The following is a 21,042-nucleotide window of genomic DNA, read 5'->3' as shown; positions in this document are numbered from 1 at the left end:
ATACAAGACTCTAGCCCATTGACTTTGGCCTATCTATTGCATTGGAACAACTCCTCTGGTGAACGCAAACTATTTACACTGTTTAAGAATAATTCTACTATTCGTTTTATTAACCTATGCCTTTTTGCTCCTACTTCAAATGCCTGAATGCCATTTTGCTCCTCCTTCAAAGTAGTTTAAATGCCTCAGAACCGGATAGTGTGAAGTATTGTAGTATATTTTTGTGTGATATTGATTGCCTCCTTTTAGTGAATGTTTTCTAACTGAGTGTGTAATACATTAATAAGTGTTTTACCAAGAAACCTTGAAAATAAGAGTATCTGAATACTTGTGATTGTAGACCTCTGTGTAACATAATTACAGCTCACATTCCCTCTTGAGATAAGCCTGGCTGCTCAGCTTGCTACCAAAAACTGTGTGGTGGTTTTGCTTACACCTGTTGTCATACTTGTGTGTAGTGGTCCCGGAGGGTACTGCATGCAAACTTTTCCTAACACACAACACCAGCTGTGTGAACTGAAAGCATATCCTCAGCATAGACCAATCCCTTCTAGAGAAACAAGCAAAAACAAAATGCCCCATAATTCCGCACTTGAATACTGAAGACCATGTTTGGTCACCTGGGCCAATGTAGAATGCTGGAAAACATGTCCCTGGACTAGACCACCCAAACCCTGTTAACAAACCAGCAACAGACTACTTCCTGTAACTGGGACAGAGGCCTGACCCTGTCAAGAGGGGATGGGACCCCACTCAAATTGTTGCAGGAGGTAAACCAGGTTGCTTGACAGAGCCAGTTCTGCCCCAGAGGGTGTGGGAGGGACCCAGTCCATGTCCCATCGACATGTGCCTGGTTAAACATGCAGAGTACCACTTGCAATCACCCCATATATAGCTTCTCAGATTCAGGCCAGTGTTTTTTCTCCCTTTTCAGGACAGTAACATCTAGAAATCTTTGCAGCGAAGAGCAGCGCAGGCAAACCACCAGTGAGAGAGGCAGCAAGGAACATGCAGCAAGCGGAAACATTGCTTGCAGGGGACCGTTAGTCAGGAAGGTCATCTCAAACCAAAAACAAACTCTGCAATTGACTTTTCGCATAGCGGGACACCATTCCGAGAAACCAGCAGACCTGTGTTCATAAAGGGGGTAGAGATTAAAGCGGGACTTATGTTTTCTCAGATCTGTAACTTGGCCCATGGGGAAGAGCAAGGTAGCGATTGGCCTATGGAACCTGCTGAGCTTGAGGGCCAATGGGATAGAGAGGAGGAGAACAAAGGAACTCAGAAAGACCAAGGCATGTGGGTGGTTAGTGAGGTCAAGATGTATAAACTGCTTCATTATTATTGCTGTCGTACTCTGTGCTTCTTACTACAGCAGATAGTCTGCCTGCCACCTGTATCAGCCGCTTCATTATTATTGCTGCATTCTGTGCGCACCATCTTCCGTTGACTCATTGCCCGCCAAACTGCATTGGCCCACCCATTGCCCACCAATTTAGCCCTTCACGCAACTACTGCCCTCTTAAATGCATACGCATCCATTTTTATTCTGCACCACCCTTACCTGGCACCTCCTCATTGCACTAGCATTCACATTCTCCTCCTATTCAAACGTGGTTCCATCCATGATTCTGACCTCCAACAGGACCCACTCCCCTCACATTCCACATTATTTCACGAGCCCAGCCCTCACTGCCTCCTTGAAGAGCCCCACGGCCTCGCTATGCCCTCAGGATCAGCTAGTATCCAGGAACACTAGGCTAAGTCTTTGCACTGAACCTTCACCACACCACAGCCTCCCTCGCTCCACTGCCTGGGGGAATCTCAGATTGGCCTCTTTCACCCTCTACACCTATGCAACCTTACACACCACTTCGGCAAAGAACCCTCTCTTTTTGCCTGTACCCTCACGCATGACACCTCCCCTAAGGACCATAGGGACCATCCGCACGCTCAAACTAATCCATCAAGCAAATCCCCTCTCCCATACTGAGGTATCCCCCCCTCTCCCCACTGCTTCTACTCCCCATACTAATAAGACCACTTCATCCTCCGCTCTCAATTTTGCTCTGATAAATGCTTGCTCCCTCCCGGCCTCACCCTCAAGATTAACGACCTCATCACCATTAATGATCTAGATCTACTTGCCATTACGGAGACTTGGCTCCATGAGGCGTCCGGTCCAGCAATCTCTCTAGCTCTCCCACAGGGTTACTCTATTCTCCAACAAGACAGACAGCTCTTCAAAGGAGGAGGTGTAGCTCTCATTGTTAGGCAGAATTACATGCAGTACCCTTTGGGAACACTACACACAATTAGGACTACAAGTGACAGTAACATTTCACCTTTGGTACATGCCTGTACTACACAGGTATAGTGGTAGCAGTAGCGGAGCAGCCAGACTTATCTCAAGAGTAAGTGAGCAGTACAAATAGTTACACAAAGGACAGCAATTACTATGATTCAGGCAAACACTGACTCAAGGTTTCTAAGTAAAAGAATATATATTTATTTACTCAACAGTTGTATAACATTTCACTATTCTAAGCAAGTTAAAAATCACAATCAATAATACACCACACCACTTCCCTTAAATTCCAGACAAGTTCAGCTCACAAAAGGAAGTGGGAGCAAAATGGCACTCCAGCAATTTAAAAGGGAGAGAAAGTCAAAGTTATTAGAATTTAGGCAAAACCAACAGGTAAGTACTCAGGGCAATTGAACAATAGAGACTACAGTGAGGGGATCAGCTAGAAAAGGCTTAGGGCCAAAGTCAATGGGTCAAAAGTCTTTTGCTCAAGATCACACAGTTCAGGGTTGTTCGCGGTAAAGTTCGTGGCACAGATTCCAGACGAGGCTGGTTGGTAGAAATGTTAGTACAAAGAGAAGAGAAGGACAAGCCCTCTGATTGGAGAAAGATTTCAAACTCCTCCTCTCTGAGTGGGCTGACCTCTCCTTCAAACTTCTCCTCTCTGAGTGGGCTGACCTCTCCTCCTCACTCCTGTCCTCAACCACTCAACTCCTCCTTCTTGGCGACTTCAACATCCACCTTGATGCCTCCAGTCCCCCCACTTGTCTCTTTCGTGACCTCTGCGACTCTCTCTCACTCTCTATTCTCCCGTCTGGGCCTACTCACTCTGCTGGGCACACTCTTGATGCTCTGATCTCTTCTGACCTTCCCCTCTCCGTCCCTCTCTCCACTCCTCTCTCCTGGAGCGATCACTTTCTCCTATCCTCCCACCTCTCCCTCCCTACCCCTCAGGCAAAGCCACCCTCTTCACTGCCACCCACCTTCTCGGTCATCCGACCCATGAAGCGTGTGTCAGTTGAGGCTTTTGCTGCTACCTTCTCTCCCCCCCTGCCCCTTCGGCTGACTCCCACCCTGACACAGCCCTCTCCATGCTCCACTCTGCTATATCTGCTACTCTTGATATCCTTGCCCCCGTCATGAGAATCCGCCTGAAGCCCAAAGCCAAATGTAACGCCTGGTATGACTCGGATCTCGTCACCCTAAAACGCAAGTGCAGGGTTGCTGAGAGGAAATGGCGTGCTTCATGTTCATCCTCTGACAAACTGGCCTGCCGCCTGCTTCAAAGGCAGTACCGGCTCTCCGTTCTCACCAAGAAGAGAGCCCTTATCCAAGCCCGCATCTCTGCGGCATCAAACAACTCCGCCGAACTCTTTAAAATCTGCAAGGAGCTGGCCAAACCTGTTGGCAGTCTCTACCTCTCCTGTCCCCTCCCAGGCCCTCTGCACTGCACTGGCCTCTCACTTCATCTCTAAAACTCAGGACATCCTGTCCTCGCTCTCCTCCTCTCACCTCCCTCCCTCCCTGGCTCTTCATCTGGCCCTTCTGCGGTCAACCCTCCTCCCTCTTTCTCTGCCTTTCCACCCTTCTCTGCTGACGAGGTTTCCAGACAAGTCCGATCAATGAAAGTCTCGTCTAAACAGGTTCACCCCTGTTCCTCCAAAACTATCAAGGACCACATCGACTCCCTGGCTCCTGCCCTGGCTGACTTTTGCAACCACTCCTTCGCCTCTGGAGTCTCCCCTTCCCCCCTCAAGCACTCCCTTGTGCACCCTCTTCTCAAGAAACCCTCTTCCGACCCCTCCTGCCAGGCTAACTATCGCCCTATCTCCATCACTCCCTTCCTGGGCAAGCTCCTGGAGAAACTGGCCATCTCCCAGCTTAACCTCCATGCTGAATCTGTTGGTAGTCTTCATGACCATCAATCTAGCTTCAGAGCTGCCAGAAGCACGGAAACTGCTCTTCTGAACATCCGTGAAGACCTGCTCCTGAACCTCGATTCCAACACTCCGTGTGTTCTCATTCTGCTTGATCTCTCCTCTGCCTTTGACACTGTCAACCATGCCATCCTGCTCAACCGTCTCCGGGAAAACCTGGGTATCACTGGTCAGGCTCTGGCGTGGCTGACCTCTTTCCTTTCAAATCGACCCTCCCAGGTCCAACTGGGGTCCTTCCTCTCCAACATCTTTTTCTCCACCTCTGGTGTCCCCCAGGGATCTAATCTCTCTCCCTGGCTGTTCAACCAGTATCTGGCTCTCCTTGCCCACCGCATCGCTGCTCTATGCCCTAATTTCCAGTGCTATGCGGACGATACCCAGCTCATTTTCAGGCTACCCTCAGCCTCCCCCTCTCCTTCCCTCATCTCTGACTGTCTGTCTGCTATCCAAGAATGGTGTGCCGCCAATGACCTCTGCCTTAATGCCAGTAAGACTGAGATTCTAATCATCGGCACACCCACTCCCTCCTTCCCTGCAGCTCTCTGGCCAGCCTCTCTTGGCCCGCTTCCTGCTCCTACCTGCAAGGCGAAAAACCTCGGGTCATCTTCGACTCCACACTCTCCTTCTCTCCTCATATATCTGACGTCTCTAAGAAGCCACACTACCAGCTGCACCTCCTCAAAGGTATTCTTCCCTTCCTCTCCTTCCCCCAGAAGCTCACTGTCTCCCGAACCCTGGTTCTCTCGAAGCTGGACTACTGTAACAGCCTCTATCTTAATCTGCCTGCCTCCACTCTCCGCCCTCTGCAACGCATCCAGAACAGGACTCTGAGACTTGTCCTTGGCCTCAAGCCCAGGGACCATATCTCTCCAGGACTGAAATCTCTACACTCGCTCCCAGTGGCTGCGAGGATTAAGTTCAAAACCCTCTGCATTGTCCACAAGGCCTTCTGCGGCCTGGGGCCTGAATACCTTCAACTCTCTCTTCCTAAATATCTTCCTTCACGAGCCCTTCGCGCATCTGTCTCCAACTCCCTCAGGGTCAGCCGCTTCTCGAAGCAACGAGCTGGGTGTAGATCTCTCTCTGCGGCAGGGGCCTCTCTCTGGAACAGCCTTCCTGCCTCCCTGAAACTTGAGGAGAACCATCTCCGGTTCCGGAAGCACCTCAAAACCTTCCTCTTTGCTTCTGCTTTCTCTCTCCCTCTCCCCTGCTAAATTCTTCACTGAACCTACACCTGGGACACTCTCACCGACCTCGGTCCTTGGCCCAGCCACTCTCCACTTGCACTGGCAACCCCTGCACTGCGGGGCTGTCTCTGTATCCCTACAGCCTCCCCCCTTCCCAGCACTTGTCTGCACTTACCTTGCACTTGCCACCAGCTGACCCTATTTATTTATTTTTTATTCTACTTACCCTGTACTGAACTTCCCCCTCTCCCCTTGCACTTTTTCCCTTACCCCTACCCCTGCACTTGCGCGATCTAAATGACACCTGGCCTAGTAGGATCGTTGTCCGTCTTCCCCTTGTTCCCCCCTCCCTGCCTTGTCGCGCCTTGAAACACTTGTGTATAGGCGTGTTACAAATGCCATATCATATCATATCATATATCATATCATATGGGCCTCTCATCTCAACAATGGAACTCTTAAATGTGGCACTGCAAAGTTCACCTGTACTGTGACATTTTCCTAGGGTCCTCCTAAGGACCCTGAAGTTCCCCACCAAGCCCTGGATCTTTGGACACTTCCCCATATGTACTAGGTACCTTTCATTCTGTACACACAGTCATAGGTTATACATTGCACCCTTGTGTCTTGATACTGTTTCCTTCCTTGATGTGTATATATGTCCTTCTGAACCTAGGGACTATCTATTTAAAAGATATCCTGCACTTTGGTAGCCCTCCTGGCTGTGTTGGACATTGTGCTACCCAGTGCGCAACCTCCAAGTGCTATACTGTAGTATAGCCATATGTGTTACATCATTACTGTGTGTAATATTGTCTAGGGGTCTTTCTCTTAACTTACATCTGAAAGCTTATATATATGGCGCCTGCCACCAGGTATGGGGCCTACATTTTTAGTTAAGGATTGAGTTAGGCTTTACTGGCCATTTACTGTTTTTTTTTACCTACACTATGCTCATCTCCATCTATCACTTCTTTGATTCCTCACTTGACTGGTCTTCTCAATCTATCTCTGACCTCTTCTATTTTACCCTTTTCCCTTAAATGTCATTCCTATTCTCAAAAGGCCTACTCTTGACCTTTCCTTATCATCTAACTTCCATCCAATCTCTCTCCTTCCTTTCCTATCCTATCTAAACTTTGAGACTGTCTATACTCAAATCTCTGCCTACCTGCATCTTCATTCTCTTCTTCCCCCTCTCCAATCTGGTATTCATCCTGCCCACTTCACAGAGTCTGCTCTTCTACATGTCTCCAACTCGCTTCTCTCTGCATGACACAACAAGATATCATCGATTCTTATCTTTCTCGATATTTCTGCTGCTTTTGATATGGTCGACCACTTTATTCTCCTTTCTTCCTTGGGTCTTTCTGGGTCTGTTCTGAAATGGTTCTAATCCTACCTTACTAACCATTCTTACTCTGTCTCTTGGGCTGGTCAACTTTCCTCTTCATGTCTGCTTCTTTTTAGGGTCCCTCAGGGTTCCGTCCTTGGCCCCCCTCTGTTTCCAATGTATACTATTCCCCTCTCTAAATTCAGCCCTTTTAATCTCTCCTGTCACTTTTATGCTGATGACACCCAAATCTTCTTTTGCTTTTCTTGTTTTTCCCGCCCTCTTCAAGACACTGTTTCTTCTCGTCTTTCTGCTGTCAAGACTTGGAAAACCGCCCGCTTGCATCACTTCAACTCCTCCAAGACGGAGGTTCTCTACTCTCCTTCACTGTCTTCTTCCCCCAGCCCCTCTCCATCTTGTATTTCTTTTCCAACATCAATGCTTCCTTTTGCCTCCTCTGCCTGCAATCTTGGGGTCACCTTTGACCCCTCTCTCTCCTTTTTTTCTTCACATCTCTGCAACACCTTGCTCTGCCCGTTATCATCTCTATGATCTCTGCTGTGCCCATTCTTTTCTTTCTTGTAGGGCAACTAAGCTCTTGCTATACTCTCTGGTCTTCTCTCGACTCAACTAATGTTCTGTCCTCCTTCTTAGACTCACTTCTCATCTTGCTTCCTTGAAGTCTTTCTTTAACTCTGCCATTTGCTTATTTGTGTTCCATCCTCATTTCTGCGTCACTCCTCCTTCTCACATCTCAGCCTATCCTCTTTCTTTGATCTTTATCCTCTCACTTTCTCTGCTTTGTTTACAAATCTTTTCATGGTCTTGCCGCTCTCAACCTGTTCTCTGGTCTCATTGTATACCCCTGCTGATCCCCTTCGTTCCCAGTCTCGCTTTCTTCTTTCTGTCCCCAAGTCACCCTGTACCTCTTCTCGTTTTCGTTCTTTTACACTTCTTTCGCCCAAACACTGGAATACCCTCCCTTTACATATTCACTCCTCTTCTACTCTCCATATTTGCCATACCCAGCTTAAAATGAATTTGCTTCAATCACTTACTCATGCCTAGCCTCTGTTTTTCATGTCTTCCATACCCCTCATTATGAATAGCACCGCTATTTTAATTGTCAAAGTGCTTTGGCGAAAATGCTCTTTAAATAAATACAAATACAAAAATCCTTCAAAAGCAGTGCATATGTTTTCTAAAGTATTTAATATATTTCCTATATTAATAGCTCTTCATAAGAGTCATTTTTAATAGAATGTGATCATAGGTACTTTTTAAAGGTCATGGAAAAAAAAGATACACCACTTGCTCTGTTTTGTAATAGATTATGGATTCATGGTAGGCTGTGGTACCGAAATCCTTTTTTGTTCTAGTATCAATGGTATACAAGACAATGACATGGCACAGTATGACGCCGATGAACGGTGCCATTGCACAGCTCAATAAATTAAGGAGAAGATGACAGTACAGGCTGTGCAAAATATGACAGGTATGGTTTTAGCTATATCAGTTTCAGTGCACAGTATTACCCATGGAAATCAGTGCGGGATACATTTTAGCTGTTTGAAAACAGTGCTAGATCACAGTATGGCTAGTCCATCGAAATCAGTCATAGGCATAGTATGGCACGATGAAATCAGATCTGGGACACAGTATGTTCAAACGTAACCAGGACTCAGACAGTGTGATGCAGTAAAATCAGTGTATTAGCACGATAGGATGCACTCAAATTAATTTTAAGACACAGCATGGCCCATGATAGACACAAATGCAAGCTGAAGAGTCTAGAATATCTGTACTGTTCCAAGTCGATCTCCCCTTACCTAAGCATAGAACCTTACATGGCAAACACAAATATTTATGAACAATGATAGAGAGATAATGACACAGGCAGAATGTATCACAAAGAAATAATTCAAGCAAAGGATACTGATGACGAACATTCCACCCCCGCTGTCACCTGATCGACCAACAAACTCCAACTGAAAAAAAATGCAAGGGAATAAAATGTGATTAAAAGATTCAAAACTGCACGACAGTGAGATCAACAAAGAAGAACATGCAGACTCAAGTGAGGAATCCCGTTGGAATACGGTTTTTGTTTTAGCACAGACAGGCTTTATACCGAATGCTTACTCATAGTGTACACATCATCCTGATATACTCCACAAACTATAGCCTCGTGAAAATAAATGTAATGCATTTCTCGCTAGAAACAGAAAATTGACCCCGTCTACTACGGCCAGCATGGCACCAAAACGTTAAACTTCATAGCCATTAAATAATTGGGCCAATTGCAGGAGAAAACAATGACATAATGAAGTACAAATAAATAAATGGGGACTGCACAGTGCAAACCACTAGAATCATCTAATGCTGCACGAGAACGTAACCCATTATCAGGTACTAAGTACGATCCAAGGTGTGTGGTATCATTATTGCTCCCCCATTCTCGCATTGTCTGCCGATACGAAGCATGGAGGTGATTTATTACATTGCCAAAGGTGTTTCAATTGGTAAATAGTTTAAGGGGACACACATCTAAGTGCCATCCTTCCCTGGACGTGTCAGTTATTGTAGACAGAATGAAGCATAGAAAGGTTTTGCTTAGCTATCGATGACGGTTTGATCATTAAACAATATCAAAGAAGGATCCTTGGAACACAGCAAGATTCACCCAACCGATAGTGCTCATTTCCTGTGAATGACTTGCAGTGAATCGGTCTGAAGCATAGATCGGCATCGTGAGTTGCATGCATTTATGACCAGCGAAGGTGCTTTATGTGGTTGCAACTGAGTAAAGCAAAATGGTCTCAGAATGCAGTAAATCTCACGTGTACAAAGGAGAAAAGAAATAGTAGGTGTACATGTTATGGCAATCACGACATGGAGATATAACTGAGATATCCCGAGTCTGTCAACAGGACAAATCAACAACTAAAACAAGCAAATAGTTACTTCCCATTCACTATGACACAATACATGCATAGATAGTTCTGTTACACCATACTCAGTTAATAGTAAAGGGGAGGAACCGGAGAATAAATGCATCATTGCAGCAATAGAGTTAAGAAATAGGGCCTCATCCCGAGTTGGGCAGTAGCCCTTAAACATGGCGGTAATGGTATTACTGCCACATTTAAGGGCTGGCACGATCACGAGTTGGGCGCTAAATGGGCTGTTATACCTCCAGACTTTTTCTGGAGGTGAAAATCCTGTTTAGCGCCCGGTTTTTGCCGTAATTACTGCCGGCTGTATTAGCGCACAGAATCCTTGGGATTCCTGGAGGGTGGTGGGATTGAGTGAGGTCCCCATTGGGTAGTTTCTGATGGAATCAAGAGTACAGGCCTCATCACACACGACTCATCAAGTGTCTACGCAGATAGGACCACATCACCCTGACCCTCATCGACCTTCACTGGCTCCCACTGCATGCACAAATCACCTCCAAGTCTTGCTGCATCATTTATAAGGCATTTGCCATCAAGTAACCTAGCTACCTTGCAGAGAAACTCATCTCCGGCAGACACTGCATCACCAGAAGCCAGGAAACATGGAGACTTGAAATCGGCTACTGCAAAAATTATAGGCCCAGAAAACAAGCCTAATCTGCCTACGCCTCAAGACTATGGAACCTCCTCCCCATCAGCACCCATGTTCCTACAATTCAGAAAAGAACTCAAGATCCACCTCTACAAGGAATCTCCCTGCCTCAACACCTAAGCCATCGCATCAACCCTTGTGCCACCTGACTCGCAAGATGCCACCCCTTCCTCTCCTCTCCTCTCTGCTACCTGGTACAGCTGTACCCCTCCTCGGTGCCCCTCTGCATCCCATCCCCGCTGTATATCTGTTCTGTTGTTACCTCTGAAAAGCACTCAGTTATGTATCTGTATTGTTGTATACCTCTGTAAAGCGCTCCGTTGCTTCTCGAAGCTAGGTCCGCACGCGCAAAACATCATAGTAATAATAACAGGGGTTAAAATTAACATACTTGTTTCCACAACCCTCTTCCTCCATAGGGTATAACGGGCGTAAACAAGTCCTAACACTACCTTCCCTGGTCATATCAGTGGAGTTATGCACAATGATCCCCTTGGGATTCCTGGAGGGTGGTGGGATTGAGTGAGGACCTCATAAGTACTTTGCTTGCTTTGTTCTACACTACTTGAGACACACCAACATATTGGCTTTGCCAACGCTTGTTGAGTGTTCTAGAAATACTGCAAGCTCCCTGCAAGCGTTAACTTGGGGACCTGTGACTTTTAGGGCACTAGGCCCCCATCTTATTTAGCAAGGGACAAACTTTTTAAGCGTAGGGCCTTTTTTTAAAGTGTTATGTATTGTGTTTTTCTGCTCTTTGAATTACTTACCTGATTTCTAAATGGTTGATTACTTTTTTTTCTTCATTTGCTTTACTGTATTAGTGTTCTATCAACCCCATCTAACTGTTTGAAAATTATCCCAAGGATAATGAACATATGTTAATAGTGTATGTTTGGTAGTTTGCTTACCTGTGATTTTAATTGATAAGTGTTTGTTCAAGGCCTCATACATAATACTATTTTGTATATAGATTCTGCTTAATTTGAATTATTATGAGAGCTCCGTGCTTAACTGTATCCTTCACCACACCTATACTCTCTATAAGCCTTATTGCTCAGTCACACTACCTTCATAGAGTTTGGCTAGACATTAGGGTCGTTTCCTGTTTACCAGAATAGGGGGGCCTCTCAGAATCCATCCACAGGGCTGATTCTGAAAATCCATCTCAATTATTAAGCACCCTAGTCACAGGAGGATGGCAGAATCCAAGAAAAACTAAGACAATTTTTTTGGACAGCAATGTTGAGAAATACCGACAGGCCATTTTGCTCAATCTCTCTGAACCGGTGCCCATGGAGCAGATTTTGCAGACGGCATGTAGAGTTGCCCATGTTGCTGTCTTGCAAATATCCGCCCCCGGGCTGGAACGTTACAAAAGTGGAATGTCCTAATCCATATGTACAGATTATGATTTTGAACAATTGAGGCAGGCACAGCTAACCCCACTCACCATGATTCATATTTACTGGCGAGCCAATAAGGATAAAGATGTCAGGTTAATAGAGTCATTTGGAAAAGCGATGGATAAAGCATTAAGGGAAAGGGAGGATGCTAAAATAATCATATGTGGTGATTTGAATATTAAACTACTGAGTAAAAAGGGGCTTCCACTGAAAGAGAGTGAATGGAACATAAGGGAATTGGAATGGATAAGTAATGTGGTCTCAAGAGACATGGTTATGTTTAATGGCCAAACATGGGGGGATATGTCAGGGAAGTGTACATGGAAACGTGGATTACAGCAATTATGTATTGATTATTGTTTTGTATCTGGGAATATAAGAGAGAAGGTGGAGCACTTTACTATACTTCCACAGAAATTTAGCAATCATAACCTGTTGGCTATCTCCATAAGAGATTAAATGAAGGGGGATGCGAGGAAAAAAAAATGGGTGAGGTGGAAATATTTATTTTATTTATTTATTTTTTGGGATTTATAGAGCGCACTACAGCCCAAAGGCATCGAGGCGCTATGAGGGAACGAAGGAAGGCTTGATTCAGGGTTACATGAATGCGGCCCAAAAGTTACTTGATGCATTATGTTTGGTTACATTTGCAGGAAAAAACAGCGTCATACAGAACATGGAAAGTACATGAGGAACTGTCAAACAAAAAACCTGGTTTTGATAGAAAGAAGTGGCAACCGTTTACAGTTGAAACAGGGTGAGGTGACACAGCTTGCAAATCAATATATAGATTTGTCCAGAGCGGACCCCTTATAGGTAGAGTATCAAGGTATCTTGCAAGTATATGGCAAACTAGTAGTGGGTAAAGCTAAAGATCAAGGAGCGCAGAAGCATAGATATGATCTGGCTTTGGTAAAGAGGAGAAAACTACTCAGAAAGTCCCTCAGGCTGATAAAGAAGGGGACAGGACTAAAAGAGAGGAGGGAATACGATTAGCTAGACAGCAGTATAGAAACTGGTGCATTAGCACAAGGGCTGTTAAGGCGCAGAACGATACAGAATGCATGCTAAAAGTGGTCTGTGTAAAGAGCACAAGTAGTTTGTGGGAGTTAATTAACAACGGGGGTTCCTTTAGATCAAAAAGTACTGCTAGCATGGTATCGCAATCGGACTAGGTTCTGCATTATACACCCTTGTTTGCTGACCCGGGATGTGTTGTTACTGAGGTGGCAGATCTGCAGTCCCGTTCTGGGAAATTTCCCTTTGATGAATTGGATGCAGAGATGATGATAAATAATCTCAGCTCATCTCGAGCCTTGGGACCAGCTGTCTATCCAACCAGGAAATAAAATAAAAAAATGGAAGCCAATGGAGTACATTTTTGGTGATTTTGTTCTCCCAGATTATGGCTAATAAAAAGATTCCAAAATCATGGAGAGAGGCAAATATAGTGCCCATCTTCAAAAAAGGGGATAGGGCGGTTCCGAAAAACTATCGCCCTCCTGGAATCCTTAGGGAAACTATTTGCGGGCATCCTGTTAAAGGATTTGAGATCAGGGGCAGAGAGGAGTGGTATTCTAGACCCGAGACAGACAAAAGGTGTGGGTACCACTCTAAACCTCTGTTATTAATATCTTGAAAGAGAGGTCCCTAGAAACAGGAATGTGCCTATATTTAGGCTTTATAGATCTCGAACAGGCGTTCGATGGGGTCATCATGGAGAAACTCTGGGCCAAGCTGAAAGCGTGGAACTGCCCCAAAGATCTGATAGAGGCGCTCTATACAAACACTTCAGTTAGAATTCGACTCTCAGGAAAGGGTCATCTGTCACAAAGGATCCCTACACACCGAGGCCTTAAACAAGGTTGTGCTCTGGCCCCTCTTCTTTTCTGCCTTAACATTGCAGACTTGAGTGACTCGCAGAAGGAAGTCAATGCTTTTCCCCCAGAAATGAATGGAGTGGCAGTGCCTTGGATACTTTTTGCAGACAATCTGGTCTTCTTAGATTTAACACCAGTGGCTCTTCAGTGTAGGATCCATGCCTTTAATTCCTACTTGATGGAGGATGGCATGAGGATCAATGATGCACAATACAAAGTATTGACAATGAAATCGGCCCATAAGAAGAAACTGAGGAGATTTACATGGAGGGTGGACACCGAACACTTGAAGTGGTGGAGACCATGATTTATTTTGGAATTATCATTAATAGAAATATCAATGACCAGGGGCAGTATACACATTTAAGATCGAGATTGACCGTCTCAACAAATCAAGGGAGAGCCTTCCATGGGAAGTCTGGAAAATATTCGACGATTCCTAGTCTTTCCTTATATAAGCAGAAAATTGCACAAGTTGTCACATATGGATCCAAGGCTACTTCACATCTGCCTTGCTAAATATGGGAGAAACTAAAATTCCAATTTTGGCAGACATTACTAAGGCTCCCTAATGCTGCACCAATGGCTATTATCAGAAAAGAGCTGAAACTACAATCCCTAGAATCCATGGTACTATGGAAATAATTCACAATATACAGGAAGTGTATGTTTGAAACAACCCTAGCTTTTTTTGCGATTTTTGATCTCATTAAAGAAGGGCAAGATAATTATGTAGCCAAGTGGGAATTGAAGGTGGAACAGGTCCTAGAACAGAAACGTATCATGGTGAGCGATCTAGCTGCTAACCAATCCAAAGCTAAACAAAAGTTGCAAGAATTGGATTGGGTAAGTACACTGGATAAATGTGACCAAGTAAAATTATATTGCTCGAGAACCATGGAAAAGAAAGGCTTAAACTCCCCCCTACCTACCTCCAGAAATGTCCATCTCAATACTATCATAACTTGCTACTTACATGTAGACTAAACACACTAGCAACAGGTGAAGTATAGTGGGCAAGGAACATGCATGGGATTATAAATGCCCAATGCAACTTCTGTAAGGAGAATTATTCCCTGCCTGTGACTCCCTAAAAGAAATTTGAAGTCTCCATCTAGAGAATTGTGGAATGAATGAGTCCGCAGGATTGGCTGGCTTGGGTTCTTATGGGAGGAAAGACCAGTCTAGTGATTGCGGTACTGAAAATGATTGAAGCGGTTTTAAAAACAAAGAAGGAATTGAAAGAAAGGGAAGATGGGAAATAATTATGTGTTTTTCTATTTGTTTGCTCTCTTCTTTTTTTTCTTTTCCTTTGATGTGGGGATGTATAAATGAAATTAGGATAGATGTGACAGGATGATCTAATAATGGTAAAGGTTTATGTGGTTGTGGCCACTGTGTTGTCTTTTATTCCTGTTTAGACCAATAAAACAAATATATATATATATATATATATGAGTAAATCAATTTAGCTAAATGATGGCGCTCTATATATATCCCCAAGGTAATGTGTCTTTGAAAGGCCACGGAAAAAGAACCTAAGCCCTCACTAAGTGAGCTTCCACTCCTTTAGGGGGGATCTTTCCTGAATGTGCATCATTCTGAAACACAGAATGTTATCAGTATTCAACCACAGGATTTGATTCTGTGGAACAGAAGGACAGGCCTCCTTATGTAACAAATGTGTTTGGATGATCTAATATCCTTAGTTATCGTAATAAAATACTTCTAAATCCTACTTACATCCAGATGGCTCCATGTCTTTGTTCTGGTGGCATTTACTGTGTGGGCATGTCCCGTGCAGTAGATGTGACAGAGAACCTTTCCTCTATGACCACCTCCCTGACCTGCTTCCTGGAGGAGGTGTTCAACCTGTTCACCTCCCTCAAACCCCCACCCCTGAGCTTCTCCGCCACTATCACATTTGAGACTGCAGTATTGTGATATGACCAGGCATATGTCCCAATTGTGAGGGAATGGGGATCCATCACAGCCTGGGGTGCAAGGCCTACTAGGGTTAATGCCAGTGCCAGTCCTACCCCACAGTCGAGATATCAGAGTTGAAAAGGCCCCAGACCCGGTCTGTTCTCCATGTGCCTGCATGCTTGAGAAAAGCGCCACTATCAATCACCCCATGCTTGCACAGCATCAGTCTGCCCAGTTTCTTTCACTTTGTCCTACATGACTTCCAGTAACAGCAGCCGTCACGTTGGGCATCCATCAAGCAACCAAGCCCATACAGAGAGACGAATAGACAAGATACAGAACAGACCATCCATCAGCAAACTAAGCTGGTACACAAAATGCATCAGCATAACGCTAGCGCGACCCACACCAGTACAAGTCAAGAGTGCAAAGCACTACAACTGGATCCACACGATCAGAGACATTGTACTCACCTGGAAGGGGGCCATGGAGCAGGATTAGTACCCTTCCTAGAACTCGGAGGGTGGAACAATCTCTATGGCATTCACTTGCAAAAGCTTGAATGGAGGTTTGATTAAAGTAATTGAGGAAAGGAAGGGGGAAGAAGATTGGATGGGGTAGGTAGTGTATTTCTTGTGATGTGAAGTTCAACAATGAAGTGATCCATGGATCCTAGGTAATCATTTTACAGGCTGCAAGGAAGATGCTCTGGTTTGTTCCTGGCCTGAGACCATCCATTTTGGGATTTCTTAGTAGAGGATCATAATTCTCTGGGCTTCTGTAATCAACTGATTTTGAGCCAAACGTTTTTCATGGCATTATTTGTAAGTTTAGGTAGACAAACGTATACATTCATACAAGGGTTATAACCTGAAGATTGCAACAACTAGTAACTCTCGACAAACACCACAAATAATCTCCAAGCACAAATGGCAGAATCCTGGATTTATGGTGGAACACAATCACATCAAAGGGATGAAAAAAGAATGGTAATTGAAGAAAACAAACATTCAAAGTGGTGCCAATGTACGATGACAGGAAAATGGGTTCCAATCTTCACATGCACAGGAACTACAAAGCACAACTGTTGACCTTACCATCTTAGACATAAGAATCAACAGGGGTGTCACAGATGGCCTTAATAACTCACAGAGCTGCCAGGAAGATTCAAGGGTTTTAGTTCTCTAATAAACTTAAGAAATGATGATTGTTCAAACAGGAGTGGACAGGTCGGTGATAATACAAGTATATTGCTCAGTATTAGGACAGGCAGATGGATTAATTTTCATTTCAGATAATTGGATCTGTTCAGTGGAATGCCCCATGCTGGAAAAGGGAGTTAACTTGCTAAGGGCCGTTCCTCTCTCTTTTCTGTCTAGTGTGGGACGTTCCCAGGCATCCCTCAACCCCAGGAGGGTTTCTAGAGATCGTTAACTTCTACTGTATAAGGTCTTGTCTGGCTAGTCATTGTGGCCTAAAGACAAACGCTGTATCTGTCTATCTCACTCTGGGAACAATCAAGGTTGTCCCAGCTCGAAGTGCCCCAATGTTATGTAACTTAACAGTTTGTATAGCGGCTAGGAGTAAGCGCTTTAGGAATAAAATACAAATACTCAGGCCCCCACTTGGTATTTTCCTTCTGGCTGCAATGTTCCTCTTCCTAGTACTCTGTCACGCTCCCTTAGCTCCTCTTACTCTCGTCCCTCCTACTTCATCCACCGTCTCTCCTCACTCTCCCTGACACTTCTGTCTCTATTCCTCCGATGTTCCTCTTGCTACTGTCATCCTCCACCCTCCAATCTTACTCGCTCTCGCCCCACAACACTACACCGACAAGTGCCTTTTCAAAAGTTGTCGTCAAAGGGGGTTTTGTAGCGGGCCTACCCGCTGCTAACTTCCCCTTACGCTCCTTCAATGCCTTACCTGTCATGGACTGTCAAGACCCACAGTCTGCCGTCCTATGCTCGACACCAAGGCACCACAGACATACCCTATGGGGCTCTGTAATGGACATCTTGGCACCGCAGTCATGACACTTCTTAAACCCGGTGCTCGGGGTCGATAAATCCGATGACAAGGCCATTTTCCCGATGTCGAAGTTTCTGAAGAAAACTAAAGTGTGCCGAAATCTTCAAAGCACAAGCTATCACAGAAAAACGAAACTGAAGCCATCGGCCGCTGTGTGTGTTATTTATACCCGTGATGACGTCTACCTCAAGACGGAGGCCCTACAGGGACATCGAGTCGACCGCATCAACATACATACCCCCGCCGATTTTCTTTTCAGAAGCAGCTGATGCTGGAAGGAAGATATCTAAAGATGAGGAATACGTGGGACGACACAATCCATTTGAAAGTACAGCGATCAAGGATGTGCATATAGAAAAGGAGAAGGAGGACAGAAAGAGAAGGAGGACAGAAAGAGAAGGCAGGTAGAGGGTTTGGATTATGGGATGGTACGATCAGACGAGTATGACCTCCCAGGGGAGGAGGAGTGGGATATCGTGGATGAGTTGGAGACAAAATATCAGCCGCCTGTGATTTCTCTGTGGGTTGAGAGTTTGTGGGGACCTAGGTTAAGGAATAGGTTTGGACGTATGGCAGTGGCGAAAAGGTCGCTGGCAGGGAAGAGGAAAGTGACTAAGACGGTGGAGCACAATTTCCATTATTGCATTAGGGTCCAGGGAGGGCCCAGTATATACCATGGGGCCACATGGACAACATAATTTAATAAAGGCACTCCCGTCTCTCACCGCTGGAGAGGGTAAGTGGATATATGCCTTTGAAAAGCAGACAGCCGGTACAACCCTGGCTGTAGGGGATTTGAAAATATTGTTTGTCTCAATATTGGGGGACCAGGCTAATGACATTTGGGTCAAAGCTGGGTACCAGGGAGTGAAGCTAGGGGACGATAGCCATGATGGGGCTCATTTCAATGACATTAGACCCCAAGTGTGGGTGACGCTGTGGCGTACATATCCAGACATGCCTGACCTTCAATCGATAATGCAACAGACAATGTGGGATGATGAGGATACCACACAGTATATCTTGCAAATACAGGCAATGTGGAGGACAGAGACAGGAGATTCTTGGGACTGGTGATCTCGTTCTTTTATTTAGTTGGCTATTATTGTACACGATTGAAAATGAGAAGGAGACGTAGAGGAAGCGAAACTGGTGCAGAAAAAGTTAGCGAAAGTAGCACTGGAAGGGGCAGTGATGGGGGTACAGGTAGAGCCCAGAAGGGTCCAGTCGGATGAACGAGTGGCACCTGGTTGGGGAGGTGAATACGATTGGAACAGTGGGTACCAGTCTCAGTATCAAGGGGGTTTATCAGGGTTTACCAGGGGGACGGGGAGGACAAGGTGGTTTTGGAGGAATGGGGGCCACAAGGAGGAGGAGCCGAACAGTGTTAGACATGTAGGCGGATGGGCCATTTTTCCAGGGAGTGTAGGAGTAGACAAGTAGCAGCGTACCCGCAGCAGCAACCATACCCATACCCGCAGGGCTTCCAGGTTCCGTACCCTCAGCCCAATATGCAAGCACCCCTACAGTTACATATGGTGCACAACTGACTACGGCCCGCCTGCTGCCCCACCGTCTTTTATCGCAGCTGCCAGCCCCGGTCCCATATGCAGTACAGCCCTGCAAGTGCAGAATAACAATGCAGTACCTAATGGCACAGTGATGCATTACCAAGGGGACACTGTTGTTGGAGGAACCCCATTTGTTTTTCTGGGAACAAATACATTCCCAGACCAGGACAGTCCACAGAGAGCTTTAGCGTGCCCAGTTCGACCGGTCACTGCCAAACCAGAAGAGGAACCCTTGCTGAGACTGGCGATAGGCAATAAACCATTCATATTCATGGTGGATACAGGTGCAACTAAATCGTGCATTAGTGAGGGAGGATTCCCTTTGTCAGGTGAGGTAATGGACATGCATGGCTTCTCTGGGGCAGTTCAATCTGTTCCTTTCACAAAAGAATTACATTTCAGAATAAGGGACAGGGTGATATGTGCCTCATTGTCATATACTGTGGTCCCCATCAATCTGTTGGGTGAAGAAATCTTAAGTTCAACATGACCATCTCATTCACTTATACATTCCTTTGGAAATGAAGAAGTGGCGAGAAAGGATACCAGTGGCCCCTGATTTGTTCATTTATGGGATCACAGTAATTATTAATGCAGTGCTGCAGGTAGCCAACCAGTATTGCGGGTGCCCTCATAGTTTTTGTTTAGACCTGTTCAATCCAAACCCAAAGACCATGTTGCAGGGACTATCAGCATGCTTGACATAGGAGTGTTGGTGTCGAAGGAAAGGATTGTGCTAATCGCCACAGACCCAGACAGAGGGAGAGTGGCGTACGATTCTGGGTATTGATCCAACCAAGCCTCTGTTAGATATCACTGATGAGGACCTCGTTGAGAATTTATTGGAAGTGTGTGTTACGTGTGAAATAATAATGTAGTATCGACACATTCCATGTCCAATGTTATTGGTAGGGAGTGCCCCCTCATTTGCCCAAGAAGATTTCTCTCAGGTCCCTGCGCACTGTTGCACCAATTCCTATTACATCGAAGCCTGGCGCAGTGTTACCCAGAGTAAAACAGTACCCCCTGTAAGGAACTCATGGGGGCAACAGTAAAGACAGACACAAATGATCACAGTTAAAGGGTGTTTATTAAACTGTATGCATTGGTGCAAAAAACACCTAATCTATACCGAAAGCTAAGATGGGAGCAAGCTACGACCATCAAATAATTATAAGGCAGTCCTAGTAGTGTCTTGTCAAATAGAAAGGGCCTATATTAAAAAAAAGATTGCCAATCCTTACCACGAGTTACAAAAAGTGTGGGATAATGTTCACCAGAAAAGAAAGAAGTGTTCACAAAATGATAAATCAGGATGGTATGGCAGGGTCTCTTTTTAGCACGGGACAAGGCGGGACTCCTGAGCACAGCACATTCCTGGGACTCTTCAGCACGAGGTTCACAATTCCAGTTCAACAAGACCAGAACCTTCAGGGGCCAAGACTCATCTCTGCAAAATCTCTTGCCTTAGAAGGCCTGATGGATCCAAAACAACAAACAAAAGTTCCATCGATAATCATGTACTTTTGGGCGATTGCTCGTCACCCCTAGGACCTACCTCCGCCGGGTTCGGATTCTATGTCCTTTTAAACAAACACTGTGGACAACCCTGAACCGTGATCAATCTCGTCAACACACTGTTCCCAGGTGTATTATTCTTCACCCCCACTAGTAAACAACAAACAAACAAAAGTTATTTCGGTAATCTTGTACCTTGGGCGATTGCTTTTCGCCCCTCGGATCTCCCTCTGCCGGGCTCGGATCCTTCTTGCAACTTGGGCCTCCCTCCCACAGGTTCACTACGGCCACGCAAATGTAGATTGCAATTTTTAAGAACTTTTAACGCAGTTCCTG

At 45.4% G+C, this 21,042-nt stretch overlaps 1 protein-coding gene across 7 annotated transcripts in view; it reads right to left on the bottom strand.

The window, feature by feature from the left end:
- POLR3C (RNA polymerase III subunit C) overlaps nucleotides 1-21,042 on the bottom strand; it is a 685,095-nt gene that overhangs the window by 99,249 nt on the left and 564,804 nt on the right. For all 7 annotated transcript variants that reach the window (XM_069652779.1, XM_069652773.1, XM_069652781.1 and 4 more), the window contains one exon: nucleotides 8,702-8,753. In XM_069652779.1, the coding sequence (XP_069508880.1) occupies nucleotides 8,702-8,753 (52 nt within the window). The remainder of the gene's footprint in view (nucleotides 1-8,701; nucleotides 8,754-21,042) is intronic.

This window comes from Ambystoma mexicanum, chromosome 1p (assembly GCF_040938575.1).
Source record: "Ambystoma mexicanum isolate Mex_15411 chromosome 1p, UKY_AmexF1_1, whole genome shotgun sequence".
Lineage (NCBI taxonomy): Eukaryota > Metazoa > Chordata > Amphibia > Caudata > Ambystomatidae > Ambystoma > Ambystoma mexicanum.
The sequence above is the reverse complement of the archived record's forward strand: the minus strand, read 5'-3'. Positions and strand labels throughout refer to the sequence as shown.